This window comes from Emys orbicularis, chromosome 8 (assembly GCF_028017835.1).
Source record: "Emys orbicularis isolate rEmyOrb1 chromosome 8, rEmyOrb1.hap1, whole genome shotgun sequence".
Taxonomy (NCBI): Eukaryota; Metazoa; Chordata; order Testudines; family Emydidae; genus Emys; species Emys orbicularis.
The window spans coordinates 113,871,820-113,897,972 of NC_088690.1; the positions used below are offsets into that span (position 1 = coordinate 113,871,820).

The 26,153-nt window shown below is 45.0% G+C and overlaps 1 protein-coding gene across 1 annotated transcript in view; it reads left to right on the forward strand.

Annotated features, from left to right (window-relative positions):
* KDM3B (lysine demethylase 3B) overlaps window positions 1-26,153 on the forward strand; it is a 120,497-nt gene that overhangs the window by 37,624 nt on the left and 56,720 nt on the right. The window contains exons 3-9 of the mRNA XM_065409234.1: window positions 2,709-2,822; window positions 3,308-3,413; window positions 7,847-7,971; window positions 9,903-9,974; window positions 10,921-11,499; window positions 16,856-18,104; window positions 18,892-19,093. Coding sequence (XP_065265306.1) covers window positions 2,709-2,822; window positions 3,308-3,413; window positions 7,847-7,971; window positions 9,903-9,974; window positions 10,921-11,499; window positions 16,856-18,104; window positions 18,892-19,093 — 2,447 coding nt within the window. The remainder of the gene's footprint in view (window positions 1-2,708; window positions 2,823-3,307; window positions 3,414-7,846; window positions 7,972-9,902; window positions 9,975-10,920; window positions 11,500-16,855; window positions 18,105-18,891; window positions 19,094-26,153) is intronic.

A 26,153-nucleotide genomic window follows, 5' to 3' on the forward strand; every position in this document is an offset into this window, starting at 1 on the left:
GCATATATAGAGGATGGTCAGACACATGGCCTCTGGTCCCATCTTAAAAGCCTTGATTCACATAAATGTATTAAAATTAAAGGTGGTGAGATTAGCTTGCAAAGCATTTCTACCTGTCACACACAGTTCTTCAATCCAAGTTCTCATGGGCAATTGCATGGCCTCCTAGGACTTAGACAGGGAGGTGCAAGATGAGGCCACTTTTTTTTGTTTTGTTTTTTGCCAAGGAGCCATAAAATTTTGGAAATGGTGCATTCAGTGTCACATCAGTCTGACAGTTCTTCTCTTTTTGGAGAGAAAAATAGTCTAGCAACCTCACTAAGCAGGACAATGTACTCTTCCCATGAATGAAAATTTAAAATGTCAGTACTAAACTGAATTTTCCAAGAGTGGTGGCTTCCCCAGATTTATTCAGTTCTAAACAGAAAATGTCTGATATTTTGCTCTTGAGCAGGAGAGAGTCAGCAATCTCGAATAGATGCATTTATGATTTTTTTTGGTCACACCATTTTATGTATCTTTTCCCTCCATTTCCTCTGATCCCAAAAGCGTTACAGAAAATAAGGCATGAAAAGCTCAAGTTATGTTGGTGGCTCCTGCTCGGCTTCACCAGTTTTGGTTCTCAGATAATAAATGTATCACACTCCCAGTTTAGGAAGATGTTATCACAGAGTCACAGTCTGATTCACACCCAGTCCTCATTGCATCTCACGGCCTGGGTGATATTTGAATGCTCTCAATAGATCAGTGTTCTTCAAAGGTGCAGAGCAGTGTTCTTTGGAGTAGAAAATTCTCCACTAGGACTACGTACACCACCCATAAAGAAAAAAGTTTCCATTTGGCAAAGACTAAAGGTTATGCTCCATGTCAGTGTTCTATTCCAACAATATTAGATTATTTCTTATCTTTAAAGCACTCTGGACTACCTATCTCTTCAATCAAAGTCCATTTGGCAATGGTATCTGCATTCCATTCTCCCGTAGAGGGATGTACAATTTTCTCTCATCAGTCAGTGAATACATTTATTAAAGGGCTTGGCCACACTTTTCCTCCTGTGGGAAAGCTCACTCCAACATGGGACTTTAAATTTAGTGATTTCTTTGCTGATGGATTCCCTCTCTCTTCCCCCCCCCCGCCCCCTTTTGAACCTCTGGCAAATTGTCCAATTAATCTATCATCAGTGAAGGTAGCGTTCCTGGAGGCAATTACATCAGCATGTAGAAAAAGCGAATTACAAGCCCTAATGATAAATCCTCCATACAGTTTTTCACATGGATAGAGTAACTATGAGATTGCATCCACCTTCTATTCCTAAAGTACTATCAGATTTTCATATCCGTTTATTCATTTACTATTTCCCCCCCCCCCCACCCCCCCCGAATAACACATTCTTCACCTTTTGAATTTAAATCAAATATCTCAGATGTGAGAAGGTGGCTGTTCCGAACTAGATCAGGGGTTCTCAAACTGTGGGTTGGGACCCCAAAGTGAGTCGGGACCCTGTTTTAATAGGGTTGCCAGGGCTAGTGTTAGACTTGCTTGGGCCCAGAGCCAAAGACCAAGGGCTTCAGCCCTGAGTGGTGGGGCTCAGGCTTTGGCTTCAGCCCTGGGTGACGGAATTCAGTTTACAGGCCTCCACTGCCTGGGGCTGAAGCTCTTGGGCTTTGGCTTTGGCCCCCCCACCCCGGGGCAGCAGGGCTGGGGCGGGCTCAGGCTTCAGTCTCTCTCCTCTTCCCCCCCCCCCGGGGTCATGTAGTAACTTTTGTTGTCAGAAGGGGGTCGTGGTGCAATTAAGTTTTGAGAACCGCTGAACTAATCTTTTTGTAAAACTTCAAGACTCTTAATTGCTGATAGTAATAAATCAAAAGGGATGACCGTTTCATCACATTTTCAAAATGGGTATTGTATTAGAACTGCTTATGATATTAATAAGAGTCCACCATCAAACATCTAACCTCACTCCATCAGAGCGCAAGCTGCATTGATAACATGCTTAAGTTGGGTTCAAATATCGGAAATATGTAGAGCAGCTACCAGATCTTCAGCTCATAGATTTATGAAACATTAAAACTAGAAATTAATAGTACAAAGAGCTTTTGATCTGGGAATTTGTTCTCTTGTGCTGCTGTCAGGTATCTTAATAGTATTCCTGACATGCACTTTAGTTTGTCAGAAAATGACCGTAACGAAAAATTCTTCCCTTCATTAGTCTGTCCATAATAGTGTTTACTGCTACATGACGTGAAAGTATAAAAGTGCCCCTTTCAAATAGCGATGACTGTAATCTCCTGTGATACTTTGGCTGGGTTGCTGGGGCTCCTAGAAATATTGGGACTCAGCACTGATAAGTCCTAGTGTAATTCCGCTTTCTTATAAGGAGAGTTGACTACCAGATGATTTGGAGAAAATTAAATATGCCTTTCACTTTCATTAAATTGCTGGCAGTGGCTCCTCTTGTTTTAAAATTCAGGCTCTGGGAAGTGCAAGCTGCTTGACGTGGGCTATTTTTGTTGTTTGTCTTCAGTATTTATGCTGCATTTGTTTTAAAAATGACTTACTTACAATGTTAACTTCTTGGTAATGAAGTATTTTTTGAATGATTGGGGCATCCCCTGTGAGGATATGAATCCTGCAGAAGGGTATTACTTGTGTCTGAGTGTCCCCCTAATCTGTTTCCAGACCCTTCATTCAAGTTTTCTTCTTCACAGACCTTCACTCCCTTAGTAGATAAGCTGGGTTTAGGCTCCGTGGTTCCTGTGGAGTTTCTTCTGGACCGAGACCTGAGATTCCTGTCTGATGCCAGTGGATTATGTCTGTTTCAGGTACTTGAAGAGGCATTCTCAGACAGCGTACAGATTCCACTTCATACCATGCTTTCCAGGTTGATTCTTTTTCAAGATGTGGTGGGGGTCCTCGTGGGTATTGGGTAGATAGAGAGGGCATGAAAAAATACAAGAATTGGCCCTGATCTCCAGCTCCATTCAGAAAGTCTTAAGGTCCCAGCTCTTCCCCATCCTTTGTTTTAGGAGCCTCTAGTTGCTGAGTGCTGCATAGACCCTCCCCATCCAGAGGGAATCATTGCTATAGGGGTTCCAAAACTGCTTGTGCATAGTGGTCTTGATCAATTTCCTGGCATATTGAGAAAGCTTGTTTACTTTTGTTTTGATGGAGGTCAGATCTTCTTCTCCATTAGAGCTTCCAGAAGAGAGAGAGAGAGAGAGGCCAGAGAGCTGTGACCCCCAGTAGTATAACTACTATGTTGTCTACTGGCTTTCTTGCATTCAAAACTTTTTTATGTCATTGGCAGATGGGAACAGAGAGCCAGAACCAAGTTCTGCAGGAGCAATCTGAACTGAGAGACTCGGTAAACGCATTAATTAGTGACCAGAAACTTCAGGAAATATTTAGCAGAGGTAAGACCAACTGGCTTGCAGCTTGGGGGCTTGGATTGTGCATGAGTTTGTGTTCTGGAGAGGAGTCCCAAAACAAACAGTAATACCCATTGTTTGAAGTTCCACTCTATAAGTTAATATGTCCAAAATTCTTTGAGGAGAGTTTAATTATTGTTTTCTTGCAGTTAATTGGAAAGGTAGATTGCTGTTTAACTGGAATTGTCTGTAGCGATTGCTCTTTCACAATCACTGTAGTTAAGGTTGCAAAACAGCTTCCATTATAATCCAATCCCAGGCATTCACAATTTCCCCAAACATCAACCGTTTGGGCTGAATTTTTAAATGCTTAGTCTGCCTGAAGGTGAATTCTTCTGAAAAATAAAACGTAATCCTTTAAGCCATCTTTGCTATCTTGAAGGCCGAAAACCCCCCACTTTGCTGTCTGAGATTAATATGTCCTTTTAAGCATGACTGCACAAATGACTGAAGTTTTAAACTTGGCATCACCCATCCTTACTCAGTATGGCATTCTGACTTGCTCCAATTGCTGGACCACACAGGTTTGTGTGTGCTACAGCTGTTGGCTAACAGACCCTGGGTATCTTAGCTCAATAGAGGCTTATAGTTTTCAATACAGAGGCTGCAGAGTTTGAACCCTGCTACCAATGATCTTCTTGGAGCATCACATTACATTGGTATGGACATAGTTCTTGGTGGGTACTAGTGCCTTTGGTTTAACACACACATGAATGGTAGGAAGAAACTTCTCATCCAGGCAGGTTACTCTATTAACTGTCTAGTATGGAATTTCTTGCCCTTTCTTCTGAGGCATTTGGTTATGCTCACTATCCGTGTCAGCATACTGGACTAGATGGACCTCAGTGGTTTGATTTCTTCTGGCAATTCCTGTGTTCCAAGATTTGGGAAAAAACTGCGCACTGCACATTGGCAGTAGAAAATTTCCTTACATCTGTAGAAGAATTGTGCATACATATCCAGGTAATTAGGCATATTAGTTGGTTCCGTGAACTTGTTTTTTTGCTTGCAGTTTACACTCAGACAGGATACAAGTGAGGATTCTTCTTCGAGTAATATCCTTATGGGTGTTCCACTTCAGGTGTGATTGTGCCCCATGAACCTCCACAGGGAGGCAAGTGTGGTATTCCGGTACCTCACCAATTGGCTACTGGAAGATCCATCTTACGATGAGACCTTATTAGTCACAAAGAAGGCCATAGCACTGTTCCTAAAGCTAGAGCTTCAGCTAAATATCCAGAAGTCTACTTTATCCCTTGTAGAAGGCCTAGAATTCAGAGGGGCATCCCTAGATGTGACAACCACCAAGGCTTACTTTCCAATGCACAGGTTTATGACACTATCACACTTTGTCACTACCATCCAGGTCAGTCTTCAAACATCTGCAAGAAACTGCATTAAACTCTTGGGGCATATGGCAGCTTTGCACCTTCATAGTAAGCCATCCAAGGTTGCATCTTCGCTCCCTACAGGGGTGGCTCAGAGGGGTGGCTCAGAACCATCTGCCTTCCAAACAAACACAGCGTAGACAGGAATTTGTTCTCTCTGTAAGTTCCCCTAGCCTCTGTTTACCAGAAGCTGGGAATGGGCTGAAGCACTTGGCATTGGCCACTGTCAGAAAACAGGATACTGGGCTAGATGAACCATTGGTCTGACCCAATATGGCCATTTTTATGTTTTTTGGTAAAGGACTCCCTTGATTGGTGGGAAGACTCCCATAGTGTCCATGCTGGTGTCCAGTTTACCCAGCCACCCCCAGCAGTTACAGTAACAAAGTAACAACAGATGCATCTCTATTGAGGAGCGCACCTGGACACTCACCCTGTTCGGGCTGGTGTTCTCCCAACAAGGTCACTCTACACATCAAGCTGCTGGAACTCAGAGCAGTTAGAAATGCCTGTCTCTGTTTTCTGCCATTGATCAGGAGCAGGTGCATCAAGATCATGACAGATGATGTGGCCTACATGTTTTATATCAATTGAGAAGAGAAGATCCCCTTCCGTTTATGACAAAGCTGTAAGACTATGGAATTGGTGCATAGACAATTGTATCCATGTGTCTGCAGTATACTTTCCTGGCATTCAGGACTCTCAGAAGACATTTCTCCCAGGATTACAAATGGGAGCTGGACGCTTGGTCTCTCGATCACACATTTCAGATTTGGGGTCTCCCAGAGGTGGACCTCTTCGCCACGGCCAAGAACAAAGGTGTGCTCAGTTCTGTTCGAGAGGGGTACTGGGCCATCACTCCTGGGGGATGCCTTTCTCCTATGTTTGGCATCAGGACTGCTATATGTTTTTCCCTCCCCAACAACTTTACTACTGAAGGTGGTGAACAAGGTAAGACAGGACAAGACCAGGGTCATACTGATAGTCCCAAAATGGCTGAGACAGACATGGTTTGCTTACCTCATGCTGCTGGCAGTTTGTCAAGCAATGTGCCTCCTGACCATTTCCCATCTCCTTTCCTTCACCCTAGCCTGAGAGTTTGTCATATCATAGCATGGCTCATTGATGGTTTGCAAGGATAGAAATGACCTGTTCTGTTTAACAGTACCTCCACAGTAGACATGAGTCTAGCTGCAATATCTACCTTCAGAAATGGAAGAGATTCAACTGTTGGTGTGATCTGTGGCATCTTTCACCTGTTTCTTCCTCACTGTCAAATATTCTGGACTATCTCCTGGAACTGAAGAAGATGGGGTTATCTATGAGCCCTATCAGAGTTCACTTGGCAGCTATAACAGCTTTTCATTCTCCCGTCAAAGGTTTCTCAGTGTTTACCTGTTGTATCATAGTGAGATTTATCAGAGTAGGGAAACTTTCCCTCAAATCAAGCATCCTATCTCAGCTTGAGATCTTAATTTTGTTCTCAGATGCCTTATGAGACCTTCCTTTAAACCAATGGCAATTTGTTCTCTACTGAAGTTATCTGTGGAGATTGCCTTCTTGGTAGCCATTACATCTGCTCCAAGAGTGGGAGAGAGAGGAACCCAAATGGCACACCCTCTCTTCACAGTATTTTTCAAAGATAAGGTTTTGCTATGCCTACACCCCTAATTCTTACATAAGGTTTCATCTGAATTCCATATTAATCAGGTCATTCATTTCTCAGTTTTCTTCCCTAAATCACATCTGACTAAGGAGGACACTATACTACATATGCTTGATGTCAAAAAGGGCATTAGCCTTTTACCTGGACAGGACTAAATCCTTTTGAAAGTCTCCCAGACTGTCATTTGCTGACAACTCTAAGGAATCTACAATTTCCAATCAAGGACTCTGTAGGTGGATATCTGGATAAATCATTCCTTGTTATCAATCTAATATTCAACCTTCTGTTGGGATATTAACCATTCAACAAAGGGATCACTCTACCTTAGTGACATTTTCCCAGAAAGTTTCCATCAATGAGATCTGCAGGGCTGCCACTTGGACTTCTGTACACACTTTTTCAAAGTAATCCATGATTCAACTTCAGCTGCTGCTTTTGAGTCTGCAGTACTATCTACAGCATTGAACTACTCCAAAGCCCCCTACTCCTGCTGAGGCTGCCGCTTGTTAGTCACCTGAAGTGGAGCACCCACAGGGACACTACTTGAAGGAGAGATTACTCACCCTGTAAGTAACGAGTTCTTTGAGGCAAGGGTGTGTGCCTGTCTCCCTACAGGTGCTCCACTACGTGCCCTCCTTCCCCTCTACTTCAGCTTTGTGGAGAAGGAGCTGAGGGCAGTTCACCAGCGCAGCACTATATAGCCTGGGTGTGAGGCACGAGGATGTGTAAGGCACGTGTACGGGCCGAATGAACTCTGCTACCAAAAGACTCTAATCCAACGTACATAGGGTACACGGCACCTGAAGTGGATCACCCACAGGGGCACACACTTTGAAGAACTCCAGTTGCTGCACAGGGTGAGGAACCTCTCCTTATAAACTCAAGGTGGGATTTCACAAGGAGTTCACAGTAAAGTCACATGGTTACTCACGATGTGTGTATGTCTGGATTTTTTTTCTAATTATTTATTCACTTGTAGGTGACAGAGGAAAAAAAGTATTTAGGAGGGAGTCAGTTGCCTTGTTTCAGGTTCTAGGTTGAGTCTGTAAGGCTGGGTTTTTCAGATCTTCTCAAAACATAATTTTACTTGTAAATTGATCAAATTTGACCTAATAATTATTGACACAAACATGAGCCTCACAGTGCTATTTTAACCACATTTTTCAACAGAACTGTGCTTAGATGATGTATTTGCTGTGAGCAAAAGCTGTAATAAAACTTGGTAATCTGTTTCCTTGCACCGGGATAGGAGTGCTTTCAACCCTAACTCGGCACACATTGCTGTCTGTATTATGCACCCTTAATGGTATAGTGCAAATAATTTGTCTGCAGGTATACTCAGTTGATCTGGCTCTCTTTTTCAGGTCCCTACAGTGTCCAAGGCCAAAGAGTTAAGGTGTACCAACCAGAGGATGAAAATAGCTGGCTCTGTGGTGTTGTGACCTGTCAAGACCCCATCACTCGTCTTATGGAAGTGTCCGTGACTGAGGTGAAGGCCTGAAGCACTTCGCTTGGGCTTCTAAAACATGAGTTCCCTGCATCGCTTGGTGAACATACCATTCTCCACAAAATTTGAATTTTGTTGTCTGTTGGCTAGTGTCTCCTAAAGATGTGTAATCACATGATACTTCATGGACAGGTCACTTTTCTTACCTCACAGGGCTTATATTACAAAATATACAATGCACAATTCAGTTAGGGGAGGATGTAGAGAGATGCTTGGCGAGGACAAAAATATTGTAGGAAAATTGTATTGTAAGTATTGTAGGAAGTGGATGAGAAGGAGGAGAGGATATTGGTAGACAAGCAGAAGGTTACTTTTCCATGATTGTCATATTATGGCCACCAAATGCCATCTTTCTTGGCTTCTTCCTTATACGTCACCTTGGTATACACATTGCCTGAAACAGGTGAAGCATGAAGGAGGATTGCTAGGTTCTAGGGGTCAAAATCTCAGTCTGAACCCACCTTTTTGATGTGTAGTCTTGGATGAACAGGAATCCAGGTAGCAGTTCTTTGCTTCCACAAACTTCCAATCAGCAGACCCAAGTGGTGGGTAGCATGATGAATCATAACTGTCTACAGCACCGACTGTTATGTATTCTTTGTTGTGAGGAGTTTTTTTTTTTTTTTTTTTTTTTTTCCCAATCCTCCGTGATAAAATAAAATAGGATATCTCCATTAATTTATATTTTATCTCCTAGAACTGGAAGGGACCTTGAAAGGTCATCGAGTCCAGCCCCCTGCCTTCACTAGCAGGACCAAGTACTGATTTTGCCCCAGATCCCTAAGTGGCCCCCTCAAGGATTGAACTCTCAACCCTGAGTTTAGCAGGCCAATGCTCAAACCACTGAGCTATCCCTCCCCCTAAGATCATTTGTATTCAGATTGAACTTTTTGGATTGTTTGGAGGCAGAGCTAGTTCTGGACAGGAACAGAATTTTCTTTGCTTGAATTTTAGCCAATATGACTTGCAGGAGGAGTTTCTGGCCACTCCTTCTGAATCCGATTCATGTATCTCCTGGCTGATGAACTCTACTGAAGAGACAGGGAGTCTGTTGTTAGAAGAGATTCTTAATTGTTTCCATGTGGGAGAGCAAGGTGACATTCTTAAGTAAGGAAGTGATCATTTGGCTCAAGAAACAATCATCTGACATTGATATTGCTAATTATTGACTGGTCTCTAATCTTCCTTTTTTGGGGGAAGCTAACAGAGAATGGGTGGCAACAACTGACACGTTTCCTTGCCAGTTTAGAAGAAAAGACAGAAAAGACAAAATTGGAAGGGAATGAATTCAAAGTGGAAGAAGGGGACTTAAAGCTTGTCTACATTACCCGCTGGATCGATGGGCAGCAATCGATCCAGCGGGGGTCAATTTATCGCATCTAGTCTAGACGCGATAAATCGACCACCGAGTGCTCTCCCGTCGACTCCGGTACTCCACCAGGGCAAGAGGCGCAGGCGGAGTTGACTGGAGAGCGTCAGCCATCGACTTACCGCAGTGAAGACACTGCGGTAAGTAGATCTAAGTACATCGACTTCAGCTACGTTATTCACGTAGCTGAAGTTGCGTAATTTAGCTCGATCTCGATCCCGCTTCCCCCCAGTGTAGACCAGACTTTAGTGGCAGAACTGTCTCCAGAGGTGCTCAACAGGACTGATAAATGAATGGAGACAGAAAAATGAGAACAGAGTAGGACCCAAATTTGAGGGTTAGAGAAGTTGAGAAAGTGTAGTGAAACAGTTCAAAGAGGAGTATAGTGAAAGCAGAGATGTTGACAAGTGAGGACAGGGAGAGAAGGAGGCGAGTGAGGGAAGAGAGGGTCTGCTCGCTGTCTTATGTTCATTGTTATCTCTTAGCTGGTAATTTGACTGAATATTTTTTTCTTGTTTTTTGCTGCCCACCTCATAAAAATCAGACTGGTGAGATAAAGTCAGTGGATCCCCGACTGGTTCATGTAGTGATGGACAATTCTGTTCCACCAAATGAGGTACTGTATTGTGTCATGTCTCTGCATGTTTAATCAGGAGCTTTAGAAAGTATCCTGCAATCATTTGGGAGGAAACAACTTGAAGAGGAATTCTGGTCACTGAGAGCATTTGAGAAGTCCACTGGAGCTGAGAGGAGGGTTTCCTATATGTATGTTGTGGACAATAAAATAGTCAGATTATGCACTCGGCTTCCTTTAAAAGTCCATTTTCTTTTAACACAGGCTTGCTGTGAGTTTAATGAGTTTGGAATTACTCTTACTGGAGAGAAAAGTTGGACTATTGGCATCTAAGGGTTGTCTTGCTTCATTCTAAGGGGTTGTACTGTGAAGGAGGCTGTCCTGGTGATCACTGCCTCCGGTTTCAGGAAATGCCTCCTCTCCTCCCTTGCTACAGCAGTCTATCTTCCCTCCTAACTACAATCCTTTTCTGAAATTTGGGGCTATTATTTCTGTGGATTGAAGGACAGGCTGCCTCCTAGGATGCTGGCAGAGTTGCCAGCTGTGTTGGACTGGAAGTTTTGCCTTAAAGGAAAATGATTTATATCACTGGAATTTATCACTATCGGTATATAAATCATTTCAAAAATCAGTTTTACTTCAAGATAATAACCCACTAACTGGAATTTCCCATTGTGCTGATGTACCACCATATGGCAACCTAGCTCCATTAATAAGTGAATGAAACTGTTTGCTATGGAGGACCCTGTTCTAATGCAAAAAAACAGAGGCCGGTGTGCATACATGCGGTTTTATATATTAAAAACTTCCATTGCAGTATCTGTCTAAAATAACTATTTCTGAGTTTAATGTAGTGTTACAAATCTATTATTCTAACAAATGAAATATTTTCCTTTAAGAGATGGGAAAAGAGTGGACCTTCTGGTTCTGGCCTGACAGGCTGGATGTCGCTTTGCCTATAGTGATTACATAATTTTATTTATTCTAGGGAGGGGGCCTAAAAGCAGCTAAATCTTCGAAAGGGAAAAAGAAGAGAGAGAGTATGGAAGGAAAGGATGGACGAAGGAGGAAAAATGCTTCAGACTCTGGATGTGATCCTGCAACAAAGAAGCTAAAAGAGAGGGGTGAAGTGGATAGTAATGGGAGTGATGGAGGTGAGGCAAGCAGGCCTCCTTGGAAAGGAGGCACCGGAAGTGAAACAGGGCTGGATGCAAGGTCCAAGCAGCTGCCTCCTTTTGTTCCTCAGATTAATCGCAATATTCGCTTTGCCACTTACACCAAAGAGAATGGCCGAACTCTGGTGGTGCAGGATGAGCCAGTGGTTGGTGACACACCTGTACCCTTCACTCCTTTTTCTTCAGCTGCTAGTCAAGCACTGCTGGTTGGAGCTGGATGTAAAGAGGCAGGAAAATCACTGGAACAGGTTGGCCAAAGCATGGGGGCTTCTCCAGCAGCTGTTACTACAGCTGCTTTGACACCAACAACTGTGCGGATCTCTGACACTGGCATGTCAGCAGTTACTGGACAAGAGAAAGAGAAAACAGGCTGGTCACAAGCTCAGGGAGAGGTGAGTTGCCTGCAGCCTAGAAGATTCAAAGTACAACTAGAAAACTTTGGAAATATATTTTCTAAAGTCATTTATTGTAATAAGTTCCCACCCTTGGGTCTGTGTCTACTTGAACTCTAAAATCTTTACAGTTCTGGGGCATCTCACTCTCCTCTCCCTCCAGCTCCTCCCCCTCTGACATGTGGTACGTTCAGTCCTTGTGGAGGTAAAGTTTCAGTCCCTCTCACTTCCTCTTTTTTTTTTTTTTTTGCCACTTACCAGTAGAGATGCTCCCATGGACAGTTTTTCTGCCCCACCACAAAGTCAGCTTAAAGCTGATAGAACAACCTTTTTGCATTTTCTGACAGTTTTCCGGTAGCAGCATGAACTTGGCTCATTTCTGTCGTCTTTCTTTGTTCTTGTTACATGTGAAACTGTCTTTATTAGATACAGTTAATGACTATGTAAAATGCAGTGTGTCTGAGTGAATTGTGCTGATTGAACCTTTAACTTTTGTAATCTTAATTGCTGGTATTGGAACCTTTTTTAAATTGTGCAACCTTCAAATTACCTTAATACAAACTACTATATTTAATGTAATTAAGTTTGATATTCTCACATGGAAGATACTATTTAAGAGTATATCTTGCTATTAAGTATTGTACTCTGACAGACTATTGTTAGAATCTGCCTGAAGGTCAAAAGTTAAACTGAAAGACATAGAAATACACTGGAGACTGCTTGAAGATGCTTTTAGTTACAGAAGGTCTGCATATTCAAGGAAGAAAAAAGTAAAAAGCTGGAGGGAAACTGGTTAAATAACAAGGCAGAAGATTTTATGTAGCCTTTAAAAATGAAAATCCAACCCAAGAGAAACTAATAAAGTAGACTTTGCAGGTAAAATAAGAACATAAGAACGGCCACACAGGGTCAGACCAAAGGTCCATCTGGCCCAGTATCCTGTCTTCTGACCGTGGCCAATGCCAGATGCCCCAGAGGGAATGAACAGAGAAGGTAATCATCAAGTGATCCATCCCCTGTTGCCCATTCCCAGCTTCTGGCAAACAGAGGCTAGGGTCACCATCCCTGCCCATCCTGGCTAATAACCATTGATGGACCTATCCTCCATGAGTTTATCTAGTTCTTTTTTGAACCCTGTTATAGTCTTGGCCTTCACAACATTCTCTGGCAAGGAATTCCACGAGTTGACTGTGCGTTGTGTGGAAAAAATACTTCCTTTTTGTTTGTTTTAATTCTGCTGCCTATTAATTTAATTTGGTGGCCCCTAGTTCTTGTGTTATGAGAAGGAATAATCACTTCCTTATTTACTTTCACCACCCCAGTCATGATTTTATAGACCTCTATCATATTCCCCCTTATTCGTCTCTTTTCCGAGCTGAAAATGGTGACTATGAATAAATTTAAAGATTACTATGTAAATTCTTGGCGAAATGAAGACAGGCAAGCACATTAGAAGTAGGAAGCTCACTGAGTCACTAGAGCTACACAACCACCACAGTGTAAAAGAGATCATATAATGTGATTAGACTGCATAAAGGGTAAATATTTAATTTGCAGCAGTCTCCATCACATAGGATAATGAAGATGGGAAGGAGAGAAATATCTCCCTCAGTGGTTATTCTTTGGACTCTTCTGAGAAATAAAACTGCAATAAATCATCAGGGCTGTGGAATACTCATCAAAGAATTTAGAGGGAACTCAAGTCCAATGTAATGGAGCTACCAACAGATCATATTTATTATGGGAGAGTGGGAACCATTGTACTGGTCTCTAAAGGCACAGAGGGAGGTACTGATAATTATAGACCAATGAGACATATAGGGTGACATCTCATTGATCTATAATTATCAATATCTGAGGTGTTAATTAATCCAAGCATCTATATAAGTGGGAGTGGAAGGTTTAGATTTTATTGGTAAATGTCAGTAAATGTTAATTTCACTATATATATATATATATATATATAGACACACACACACACACACACACACACACACACCCCTACCTTCCCATTGATGATGATTGAAAATTACAGATAGGCAAAGTAAGAAAAATGCTACTTGAGAACTTCTTAGAGTTTGAGTTAGGGATATTTACTTTGTGTATTTTAACATATGATGACAATTTGTGTTTTTAATGGCTATAAAACTTTTTGAATGTCAACATCTACTGTAATTAAATAGTTGTCTGACCCCCCCCCATTAGCCAACACCCCCATAATTTTGCTCAACTGTGAAAATTTAAATAGATAAAAATAAAAAACTTAAATATAAGTTGATATTAGCCATTACACTTATTAAATAAAATTTGAATTCTACGAAGCCTAAATATAAGCAGAAAATGCAAGGCCCAAGCAAGCCCATATTCTGTAAGGGCAAGTCATTCCTCTGTAGCCTATTAACATTCTTTAGAAAAGACTAATAAAATAAGGGTGCAAAGGAATTGATAAATAAAATTTTTAACTCTCAGAACAGGCTAATAGAAGAGCCCATTAAAGAAATATGATTACTTTGTGTTGAGTTCATATTGTAATAAATTAAATTGCTGGAGATAGTAAAGTAGGAGGAACTATAAATAGTCACAGAGACAGAAATTACACTCAGATATGAAGAGAGTTGAAATATGACATAAGAGAGATTCAGTTTGGGGAAATGAAGCTAATACACCTAGGAAAAGATAATCTCAAGCATCCTACACTTGGAGTGTCCCTTCTGGGAGGCAGTAATGTAGAAAGAGTGTGAAGGTTGATCATGGTCAGCAAATTAAACATAGGTTTGTAGTGTGATGGGGCTATAAAAAAAAAGCTTATGGGCTATTCGGCTGCGTATGCAGAGGTGTTATGAAGCAGAGAGGCAACTGTTCCACTACATATGGCTCTGGGGTACCTGCACCTAGAACACTGCATGCAGTTCTGGGTACATTGTTTATGGCAAGATTGTCAAATGGGGAGTTCAGAGAAGAAAACAAAAATGATCATGAGGATGCAGGGTCTGACTCCTAAGAAAATCTTGATCTAAATATGTATAGCTTGATTGAGTGATGGAACAAAGGAACTTGGATACTACAATGATGCGTGAAGTAGAAGAACCTGATAGTTATAGAAGCCTATAAATATATGAAGGGTATAAAAAAACAAATGTGGTACATAAGAATGGCCCTGCTGGGTCAGACCAATGGCCCATCTAGCCCAGTATCCTGTCTTCCAACAGTGGCCAGTGCCAAATGCTTCAGAAGCAATGAACAGAACAGGTAGTTTGAGTGATCCCTCCCCTGTCCTCCAGTCCCAGCTTCTGGCAGTCAGAGGCTTAAGGACACCCAGAACATGGGGTTGCATCCCTGACCATCTTGGCCAATGATCATCGATGGACCTATCCTCCATGAACTTATGAATTATTTTTTTAACTTTTGGTCTTCACAACCTCTCCTGGCAATGAGTTCCACAGGTTGACTGTGCATTGTGTGACATACTTCCTTATGTTTATTTTAAACCTGCTGCCTGTTAATTTCATTGGGTGACCCCTGACTCCTGTGTTATGTGAAAGGTAAAGAATGTGAAAGTGGGGCTATAAGTAGGAGTAATAAGGTGAAAAAGAGAGAATCTAGGCCAGGGGTGGGCAAACTACGGCCCGCGGGCCAGATCCGGCCCCTCAGGGCTTTGGATCCAGCCCGCAGGATTGCCCCCTGTGGTGCCGCGGGCCCCCCGCCGCTCTCAGAAGCGGCCGGCACCATGTCCCTGCGGGGAGGGGGGCAGAGGGTGCTGTGTGTTACCCTTGCCTCCAGGCACCGGCCCCCACAGTTCCCACTGGCCGGGAGCGGGGAACCACAGCCAATGGGAGTTTCGGGGGAGGTACCTGGAGGCGTGGCAAGGGCAGCACACGCGGAGCCCTCCGTCTCCCCCTCCCCCAGGGGCCGCAGCGCTTCCTGGAGTGGCACGGCATGGGGTCAGGGCAGGCATTCAGGGAGCCTGCCCTGGCTCCGGTGCCTGCCGCTGCCACCCTGGAGCCGCTTTAGGTAAGCGGCGCCAGGCCAGAGCCCGAACCCCTTCTGAACCCCGCCCACCAACTCCCTGCCCCAAGCCCCCTGCCTGCATCTCGCACCCCTCCTGCACCCTGAGCCCCCGCCCGCAGTTCGCACCCCTCCTGCTGCCCTGCCCTGAGCCCCCTCCTGCACCCCAATCCCCTTCCCTGAGCCCCCCATACACCCCACACCCCTCCTCTGCCCCAATCCCTTGCCCTGAGCCCCTTCCTGCCCACCACATCCCCTCCCACACCCTGCACTCCGTCCCGCACTCCACCCAGATGTGGCCCTCAGCCCAAAAAGTTTGCCCACTCCTGATCTAGGCTAATGGTCAGGAAAAGCTCCCTAACAATGGGAGGAATCAGGCTGTGGAATAGCCTCCCTAGGAAAGTGGTGGAAACCTCAGTGCTTGGGACTTAAAAAATAAAAAATAAATTGGTCAAAGTGTTATTGTAAGGAATGATCCTCCATTGGGTTGGAGATTAACTGAATTATCTAATATGAGGAGGGGATAAGCATGCTGTTTTTTAAGCGTGGTTCTTGTTAGAAAGATGCTGTTTCTCAGACAATGGAAGACAATTAAAAGGTTATGTAACTCTGAAAAAAGAATAAGAAGACTTAAAAAAAGCATAGCTTTTCCATAATACATAAAAAAAATTAGTAAACATTAAAGATGAGTTTAAACTGATGACAAATACCTGTTCCATAATGCATAGTCTAAGACCATTACTATTGCAAGATATTGGGTAAAAAGTGATTCTTAAGACACAGACACTCTAGTTACATTAGCTAGGATAGAATTACAGAGGCTATACATTCTTATATTGAAACACATAAATGGATGACGATCTGAGGGCTAGGTGCAATATTGTACCACGAGGAGATATTTCTCAGCTAGGTTCATTATGGTGATTTCAGGTTTTCCTCTGAAATATCTAGCATTGGCTGTTCTTGGAGATAAGATTCCAGATTAGGTAGACCATTCATATATCAGTTCTGTGTTCCATAGTGTGACAAGGCATTAATAAAACTTGATTGGCCTTTCCACCCTTAATTTGTAACTGCCATGAGCTGGATAGTTACAGCTGTGGGGGTGGCGGAAGAAAATTCCTTTTCTGTATTACTTTGGTAGACATTCCAAAATTTTAAGTTTAGAGAAAGCTGCATTGGTGCAAGTAATGATTTCTGCTGTGACTTCCCATGGCAGGTATGTGAGAAGCATGTGAAGGATGTGATTGTGTAATTAGTAGCAATGGGCAAAGTTCTGCTGGTTTAGCTACTCAATCATCTTTTTAGAGGAAATCATTTTGTTAGTTAACTCTCTTCAATTTTGTTTCAGAATTCCCGAAATTCACTTCTGACCTCTTCTGGATTTGGAGCATCTCTCCCAACTGCATCCCAGCCTTTGGCATTTGGGGATGGAAGAAGCCAATCAAATGGAATATTGTCTCCAGCAAACAAGCCTGTTGGGTTTCCATTTGGTTGTAGCACTGGGCAAGAGACTCAGAAAGACTCTGATCTGTCAAAGAACTTATTTTTTCAGTGCATGTCCCAGAATCTGCCCTCCAGTAACTATTTCACGGTCATCTCAGAGAGTTTGGCTGAAGAGCCCTCTAGTCGGGACTCATTCAAGCAGAGTGCGGACAGTCTGGGCTCTGGGATCTGTAAAAGTAAATCTCTTCTTGCAGCAGACACTAAACCTGCAGCCCCATCTGGCAGTTCTGTGGACCGGAAGCTGCCCTTGGAGTCTATGCCCACCCTCACTCCAGCCTTTTCACGAAGCCTCTTGAATACTCGACCTGCAGATAATCATGAGAACCTATTTTTACAGCCCCCAAAACTGTCCCGAGAGGAGCCCTCCAATCCTTTCCTGGCATTTGCTGAGAAAGCAGAACTCAGTCCTTTCAGCAGCTTTGCATCTTCATCTCAGACTGTATCTATACCCCCTTCAGCTATGGGTCTAAAGGCTGCTTCTAGCTGGCCAGAATCACACACCTCAACAGACTCTTCTTCTCTAGCTAAGAAGAAAACCTTGTTCATAACAACAGATTCCTCCAAGATGGTTTCTAATGCTCCTAGTTCAGCTGCTGTTGCTGGTGTTCAGAGCCCATCCACTGTGGGGAATGGCCGTTCCAGCTCGCCCACTGGTAGCCTGACACAGCCTATTGAGATGCCCACGCTCTCCTCCAGCCCAACAGAAGAAAAGCCATCTGTTGGGCCTGGGCAGCAAGACAATCCTCTCCTGAAAACTTTTTCTAATGTGTTTGGCAGGCACCCGTCTGGCTTTTTCTCTTCACAGGCAGAGTTTGCACAGGAGAACAAAGCCCCCTTTGAAGCTGTGAAAAGGTTCTCTTTAGACGAGCGGAGCATGACATCCAGACAGGACTCAGATTCTAGTACCAACAGTGACCTGTCAGACTTGAGTGATTCTGAGGAGCAGCTGCAGGCCAAGGCTTGTCTAAAGGGAATCCCAGAGCATCTGATTGGCAAGCTCGGCCCCAGTGGAGAGCGGAATGCTGAACTGCTGCTGGGAAAAGGGAAAGGGAAGCAGGCCCCAAAGGGCCGGCCTCGCACAGCCCCCCTGAAAGGTGAAGCGTTCAGGGCAGGAATACGTGAGAACATGAAGGGATGGGATACTGTTTTTTGCACTGCACATTTTCTGTATGGCAAACCTTGTGATTTTTCACCCTGGTATAAACCCTGCATTACTAGCACAGACACAAAATATGAGTAGGGAAAAAAGCTTGGAGTTTTTAAAAAGATGTGATGTTTGATGTAAGACTATCTGCAGGTACGTTCACTAGGGAAAAAGCTAAGAAAGTTCAGGGCACAGTTAACAGGGGTATGCTTCAGAATTAAAGATAACCATTAACAGACTTTCCCATTGGCATGTTATTTCACAACTGTCTATTAAGGCAGTTTTACACTTTCATTTGAAGCATATGGTACTATCCAGTGCTCTGAGGCAGAGGACTGGATTGTATACATCCTTGGTCTTGCCAATTTGGTGGACTCTATACCATGTTGGAGGTGAGAAGAGTAAAGGGTTGGAATTGCTTGGAGATGCATTTTGCTAGTTTTTCAGCATTTTGAGTATATACAACATTATTCAGCCAAATTGTTTTTCACATTCTGCATTATTTCTTTCTAAAATACCCATCACTGAAGTGGTGTGGCATGTTTGGGGAGCCTATTGTAGGCAAAAGTTTCTATCAAAACTAGGGGGAGCAGTCTGCTGTGCAAGGGGTAACCCTGGGTTCATTACTCTGGAAGGAATGCATTTTTCAGAGAGGATCTTGGAAAATATGCTTCTTGGAGTTGTTCATTGCTGTTGTAGTTTGACTGATGGGGTCTCATTTTTCCCCTTTCATACAGTTGGCCAGTCTGTGCTGAAAGACATGAGTAAGGTGAGGAAGCTGAAGCAGTCAGGAGAGCCTTTCCTGCAGGATGGATCTTGCATCAATGTAGCCCCTCATCTGCACAAGTGTCGGGAGTGTCGTCTGGAGCGGTACCGCAAGTTTAAGGAGCAGGAGCAGGATGACTCAACTGTGGCCTGTCGCTTCTTCCATTTTCGGAGGTGCTGAATCTCTCTGCTTCATATGTAATGTTTTTGCAGCACTTCAAACTTGTGACGTGCTAAGTATTTTGTTCTTGGACTTTTTAACTTGCCTGGGTATCCTAATGAAGGTTTTGACCATTCTGAAAAACTGTCACCTGGCTAGAGTTCTATCATTGTCCTGCAAGGAAAACAGCTGCCATTGCTGTTATCCCCCTTCAGCTAACTCAAAAGCTACAGTTATATGACACTAACTGGATGGCTTCATGCCAGGTCCCAGGAGACTGAATTTGCTTCCAAATCTCAGTAAAATTTCACTGCTGGATAGTAAGGTCCTGTACTGAAATAACTATTCTTTTCCATCTTTCTTTAATGAGTTTGGGACAGAGTTAGTTGTTAGCTAGGCTAAAAATCCTAATTGAATGTTGCCAGTTCAAAGCTAATGTTGGAGAAAATATGTAACTGGCCTTAAGAGTAGCTGTCTCTCTCTCCATGGTACACCAACCACTTGCCCAATTCCTTAATGGGTTGTATCTCTCGATCTCCTTAACCAGGCCCTCCTGACTGTGTGCTTGCATGGTTTGGAGAAAGATAAACAGCTCATTTTTAGAGAAATAAAAAGCAGTGACTCCGATGTACAGTATACTACTAGAAAATCATCATCTTTGAGTACTGGCTCACGTACATTCCACATACACCATTGTCCAAGATATTTCCTTCTGTGGTATCCGTCGGCCGGCTCTAGTGCCCTCTGGTGCCGCATGCTCATGCGCCAGTATAATAAGGGCTGCCAGACATGCACCCTCTCAATTACTTCTTACTGCCCGGCAAGACTTCTTTTCAGTGGTTTTGGACTCTGGTTCATAGTTTGTTAGTTTAAGTACAGTTTTAGTGCATATAGATATTGTAGTTAGTGTAAGTAGATAATCCCTATTGTTGAGGGATTCTTTTCACCCCAGGGGCCGGGCATGCCCTGGTCCCAGGGCTTCAAACCGTGTGCCTCCTGCGGCAAACCTATGCCCATGAGCGACCCACTCTCTAGCTGCTTGAAGTGCTTGAGAGAAACTCACGTGAGGGACAAATGCCATATTTGTCAGGACTTTTGGACCCCCCACAAAAAAAAAATAGAGAAATAAGACTGAAGGCTATCCTAATGGAACCACTCTCGGACCGGCCTCAGAGCCAAGCTGCTTTGATTCGACACCAAGCACTTCGGCCTCACTGTGAAGTGCTTCTCTGGCACTGTGCTCTGCCCAGCACTGTTAATCTCCAGTGCCAAGGAAGAAGCACAAAAAGCAGAGAACCCACAGTGCAGAAGAAGGACAAGCATGGGGAAGGCAGCAGAGTGTGACCTGCGTCAGGCAACTCCTCCATTCCCAGTCCCATGGTGGCACTGTTAACTCCACCCACAATATAGAGTCCAGTACAGGACCCTCCGCTGACACTTGGAAGCCACCGTGGCACCAGCAGTCTGATGGTTCCATCGATCCCTGGGGCCTTTGCAACGGCCATGGACTTACTTTTGCTCCTGATTCCCCCGACTCTGATGGGATAGCTGCTGGCCCCAATGTCCATGAGCAGGAAGGAGCATGGATCTTGGAGCTCCTTCCTGGGCACCCTGGGTCCTTCTAGGGGTAAGCTGACCCTGATACTGTTGTCACAACCGTCTCCAGTCCTCGGACCCCTGGCATTGAATGGAGGCAGAGAGAGGTACTACTCCACGGTGGTCACCGAGGGAGGACTTCTGAGTCCGAAGGGGAGCCCTACGTTCAACCTAAGGGCCACCACTGGTATCCAGCCTATGCGCCACCGGACCTTGGCGCGAGTCCCCCTGCTAGCACCTAGCCAACGGGTCAGTGGCCATATGGTAACCCTTGGGTGTTTCCCCCGGTACTGGGTCCTCCCTCCCATTGATCATATTCTATGGTTTCCAAGAGGCAGGCAATCGCTCCTTTCCGCTCGGCACCTGACCCCGGCCCTGGTATCTATGTTCAGGATGTAGTTCCTATGGATGTCGTTGAGGCTGAGGAAGGAGTCCCTCCTCTGGTGAAAGTGGCTGCCTTCTCCTCCCCGGATGAGGCTGTCTTAGGGCCGAGTAGCTCACTTCCTCAGGGCTCATCGGGACCTTCTGAAGCGGATAGCAGCTAACCTGGGGCTGGAGGTTAAGGAATCATCACACAGCCTTATTGACATTCTGGCTGCAGCTGTCCAAAATGGCCTTGCTCATTAATGAGGTTGTAATGGGTTTGGTCAAGGCCCTGTGGCAAACTCCTTCTCTGCCCCCCAGCTCAAAGAGGGCAGAAAAGAAATATTGTGCCAGCAAGTGGGTACAAGTACCTATACTCCCACCCCCCCACCAGGGTCCCTGGTTGTGTCAGCAGCCAATGAGAGGGGCAGGCAGGGCCAGATGAGCACTACTCCCGAAACAAAAGGATGCAATAAAACTGGACCTGTTTGGGAGAAAAGTTTATTCAATGGGTAGCCTACAGCTGCGTATCTGGAGATACGACTACAATCTGTGGGACGACTTAGACAAGTTTAAAGACACTCTGCTGCAGGACTCAAGGCAGAAATTCTCTACCCTCTTGGAGGAGGGCATGAATGTGGCTGGGTCATCTCTCCAGGCAGCTCTGGATGCAGCTGATGCAGCAGCCAGGACAATCACCTCTGCTGTCACCATGAGGCAATGCTCTTGGCTCCAGTCCTCAGAACTTCCTCACGAGGTCCAAGAGTCCATCCAGGATCTCCCCTTTCAAGTTTCCTCTTTATTCTCAGAGCAGACAGACATGAGACTTCATGGCCTGAAGGACTCAAGGGCCACTCTCAGGTCCCTGGGCCTCCACACTCCATCGGCTTCCAGGAAGCACGTCAGGCCCCAACAGCCACCACGTTTCTCGGCTCCACCTCTGAGACAGGAATCCTATAAAAAGAAAGGGAGAGGTTACAAGCAGCATCAACAGCTTCGCTCAACCTCCCAGCAGGGGTCACATAAGTACGCCCCAGTGGGCCCAAGCAGACCTTTTGAAGGTGCGCCTGAGGGTGCTATACCAGTTCCTGCTTCAGATCCTGCCTGCCCTTTATTTTTGGACTGTCTCTGTCCCACTTCAGCCCAGCGTGGTCCTGCATAATATCGGACTGCTGGGTGCTAAGTACAGTGACAATCAGCTATACCTTTCAGTTTACATAGAATCATAGAATATCAGGGTTGGCAGGGACCTCAGGAGATCATCTAGTCCAACCCCCTGCTCAAATCAGGACCAATCCTCAACTAAATCATCCCAGCCAGGGCTTTTTCAAGCCTGACCTTAAAAAACCTCTAAGGATGGCGATTCTACCACCTCCCTAGGTAACCCATTCCAGTGCTTCACCACCCTCCTAGTGAAAAAGTTTTTCCTAGTATCCAACCTAAACCTCCCCCACTGCAACTTGAGACCATTACTCCTTGTTCTATCATCTGGTACCACTGAGAACAGTCTAGATCCATCCTCTTTAGAACCCCCTTTCAGGTAGCTGAAAGTAGCTATCAAATTCCCCCTCATTCTTCTCTTCTGCAGACTAAACAATCCCAGTTCCCTCAGCCTCTCCTCATAAGTCATGTGCTCCAGCCCCCTAATCATTTTTGTTGCCCTCCGCTGGACTCTTTCCAATTTTTCCACATCCTCCTTGTAGTGTGGGGCCCAAAACTGGACACAGTACTCCAGATGAGGCCTCACCACTGCCGAATAGAGGGGAATGATCACGTCTCTCGATCCGCTGGCAATGCCCCTACTTATACAGCCCAAAATGCCGTTAGCCTTCTTGGCAATAAGGGCACACTGTCAACTCATATCCAGCTTCTCGTCCACTGTAACCCCTAGGTCCTTCTCTGCAGAACTGCTGCCTAGCCATTCGGTCCTTAGTCTGTAGCAGTGCATGGGATTCTTCCATCCTAAGTACAGAACTCTTGTTGAACCTTTATCAGATTTCTTTTGTCCCAATCCTTTAATTTGTCTAGGTCCCTCTGTATCCTATCCCTACCCTCTAGCATATCTAGCACTCCTTTCAGTTTAGTGTCATCTGCAAACTTGCTGAGGGTGCAGTCCATGCCATCCTCCAGATCATTAATGAAGATTTTGAACAAAACCGGCCCCAGGAACGCCCCTTGGGGCACTCCACTTGATACCGGCTGCCAATTAGACATGGAGCCATTGATCACTACCTGTTGCGCCCGACGATCTAGCCAGCTTTCTATCCACCTTATAGTCCATTCATCCAGCCCATGCTACTTTCTTGCCGGCAAGAATACTGTGGGAGACCGTATCAAAAGCTTTGCTAAAGCCAAGGAATAATATGTCCACTGCTTTCCCCTCATCCACAGAGCCAGTTATCTCATCATAGAAGGCAATTAGCTTAGTCAGGCATGACTTGCCCTTGGTGAATCCATGCTGACTGTTCCTGATCACTTTCCACCATCCCATGGTCAAAGAATCCAAAGCCTTCTCTCCGACACCACCTGCGTAGCCATTCATTGACTTCCATGATTCGATGGTCTCTACCTGGGCCTTTTCCTTCCACAGGGAGGATGGATGAGAACACCATTTGCGCCTCAAATTCCTTTATCCTTCTTCCCAGAGCCACATAGTCTGCAGTGATCCGCTCAAAGTCATTCTTGGCAGTATCATTGGTGCCCACGTGGAGAAGATTCTTCGACCATGGGATGGTGTTCCAAGAAGGAGTTCTAGGCAAAGACGGGCTCCACCTAACGAAGAGAGGGAAGAGTATCTTCGCAAGCAGGCTGGCTAACCTAGTGAGGACAGCTTTAAACTAGGTTCACTGGGGGAAGGAGACCAAACCCCTGAGGTAAGTGGGGAAGTGGGATGCCAGGAGGAAGCACAAACAGGAGAGCGCAAGAGGGGAGGACTCCTGCCTCATACTGAGAAAGCAGGACGATCAGCGAGTTATCTTAAGTGCCTTTACACAAAGGCAAGAAGCCTGGGAAACAAGCAGGGAGAACTGGAAGTCCTGGCACAGTCAAGGAATTATGATATGATTGGAATAACAGAGACCTGGTGGGATAAATCACATGACTGGAGTACTGTCATGGATGGATATAAACTGTTCAGGAAGGACAGGCAGGGCAGAAAAGGTGGGGGAGTTGCGTTGTATGTAAGAGAGGAGTATGACTGCTCAGAGCTCTGGTATGAAACTGCAGAAAAACCTGAGTGTCTCTGGATAAAGTTGAGAAGTGTGAGCAACAAGGGTGATGTCGTGGTCGGAGTCTGCTATAGACCACCAGACCAGGGGGATGAGGTGGACGAGGCTTTCTTCCGGCAACTAACAGAAGTTGCTAGATCGCAGGCTCTGGTTCTCATGGGAGACTTTAATCACCCTGATATCTGCTGGGAGAGCAATACAGCGGTGCACAGACAATCCAGGAAGTTTTTGGAAAGTGTAGGGGACAATTTCCTGGTGCAAGTGCTGGAGGAACCAACTAGGGGCAGAGCTTCTTGACCTGCTGCTCACAAACAGGGAAGAATTAGTAGGGGAAGCAAAAGTGGATGGGAACCTGGGAGGCAGTGACCATGAGATAGTCGAGTTCAGGATCCTGACACAAGGAAGAAAGGAGAGCAGCAGAATACGGACCCTGGACTTCAGAAAAGCAGACTTTGACTCCCTCAGGGAACAGATGGGCAGGATCCCCTGGGAGAATAACATGAAGGGCAAAAAAGGCGTCCAGGAGAGCTGGCTGTATTTTAAAGAATCCTTATTGCGGTTGCAGGAACAAACCATCCCGATGTGTAGAAAGAATAGTAAATATGGCAGGCGACCAGCTTGGCTAAACAGGGAAATCCTTGCTGATCTTAAACACAAAAAAGAAGCTTACAAGAAGTGGAAGATTGGACCAGGGAGGAGTATAAAAATATTGCTCAGGCATGCAGGAGTGAAATCAGGAAGGCCAAATCACACTTGGAGTTGCAGCTAGCAAGAGATGTTAAGAGTAACAAGAAGGGTTTCTTCAGGTATGTTAGCAACCAGAAGAAAGTCAAGGCAAGTGTGGGTCCCTTACTGAATGAGGGAGGCAACCTAGTGACCGAGGATGTGGAAAAAGCTAATGTACTCAATGATTTTTTTGCCTCTGTCTTCATGAACAAGGTCAGCTTCCAGACTGCTGCAGTGGGCAGCACAGTATGGGGAGAAGGTGGCCAGCCCTCTGTGGAGAAAGAAGTGGTTCGGGACTATATAGAAAAACTGGATGTGCACAAGTCCATGGGGCCGGATGCGCTGCATCCGAGGGTGCTAAAGGAGTTGGCGGATGAGATTGCAGAGCCATTAGCCATTATTTTTGAAAACTCATGGCGATCGGGGGAGGTCCAGAATGACTGGAAAAAGGCTAATGTAGTGCCCATCTTTAAAAAAGGGAAGAAGGAGGATCCGGGGAACTACAGGCCAGTCAGCCTCACCTCAGTCCCTGGAAAAATCATGGAGCAGGTCCTCAAGGAATCAATTCTGAAACACTTAGAGGAGAGGAAAGGGATCAGGAACAGTCAGCATGGATTCACCAAGGGGAAGTCGTGCCTGACTAACCTAATTGCCTTCTATGATGAGATAACTGGCTCTGTGGATGAGGGGAAAGCAGTGGATGTGTTATTCCTTGACTTTAGCAAAGCTTTTGATACGGTCTCCCACAGTATTCTTGCCGCCAAGTTAAAGAAGTATGGGCTGGATGAATGGACTGTAAGGTGGATAGAAAGCTGGCTAGATCGTCGGGCTCAACGGGTAGTGATCAATGGCTCCATGTCTAGTTGGCAGCCGGTTTCGAGCGGAGTGCCCCAGGGATTGGTCCTGGGGCCGGTTTTGTTTAATGTCTTTATTAATTATCTGGAGGATGGTGTGGACTGCACTCTCAGCAAGTTTGCAGATGACACTAAACCGGGAGGCGTGGTAGATACACTAGAGGGTAGGGATCGGATACAGAGGGACCTAGACTAATTAGAGGATTGGGCCAAAAAAAACCTGATGAGGTTCAACAAGGACAAGTGCAGAGTCCTGCACTTAGGACGGAAGAATCCCATGCACTGCTACAGACTAGGGACCGAATGGC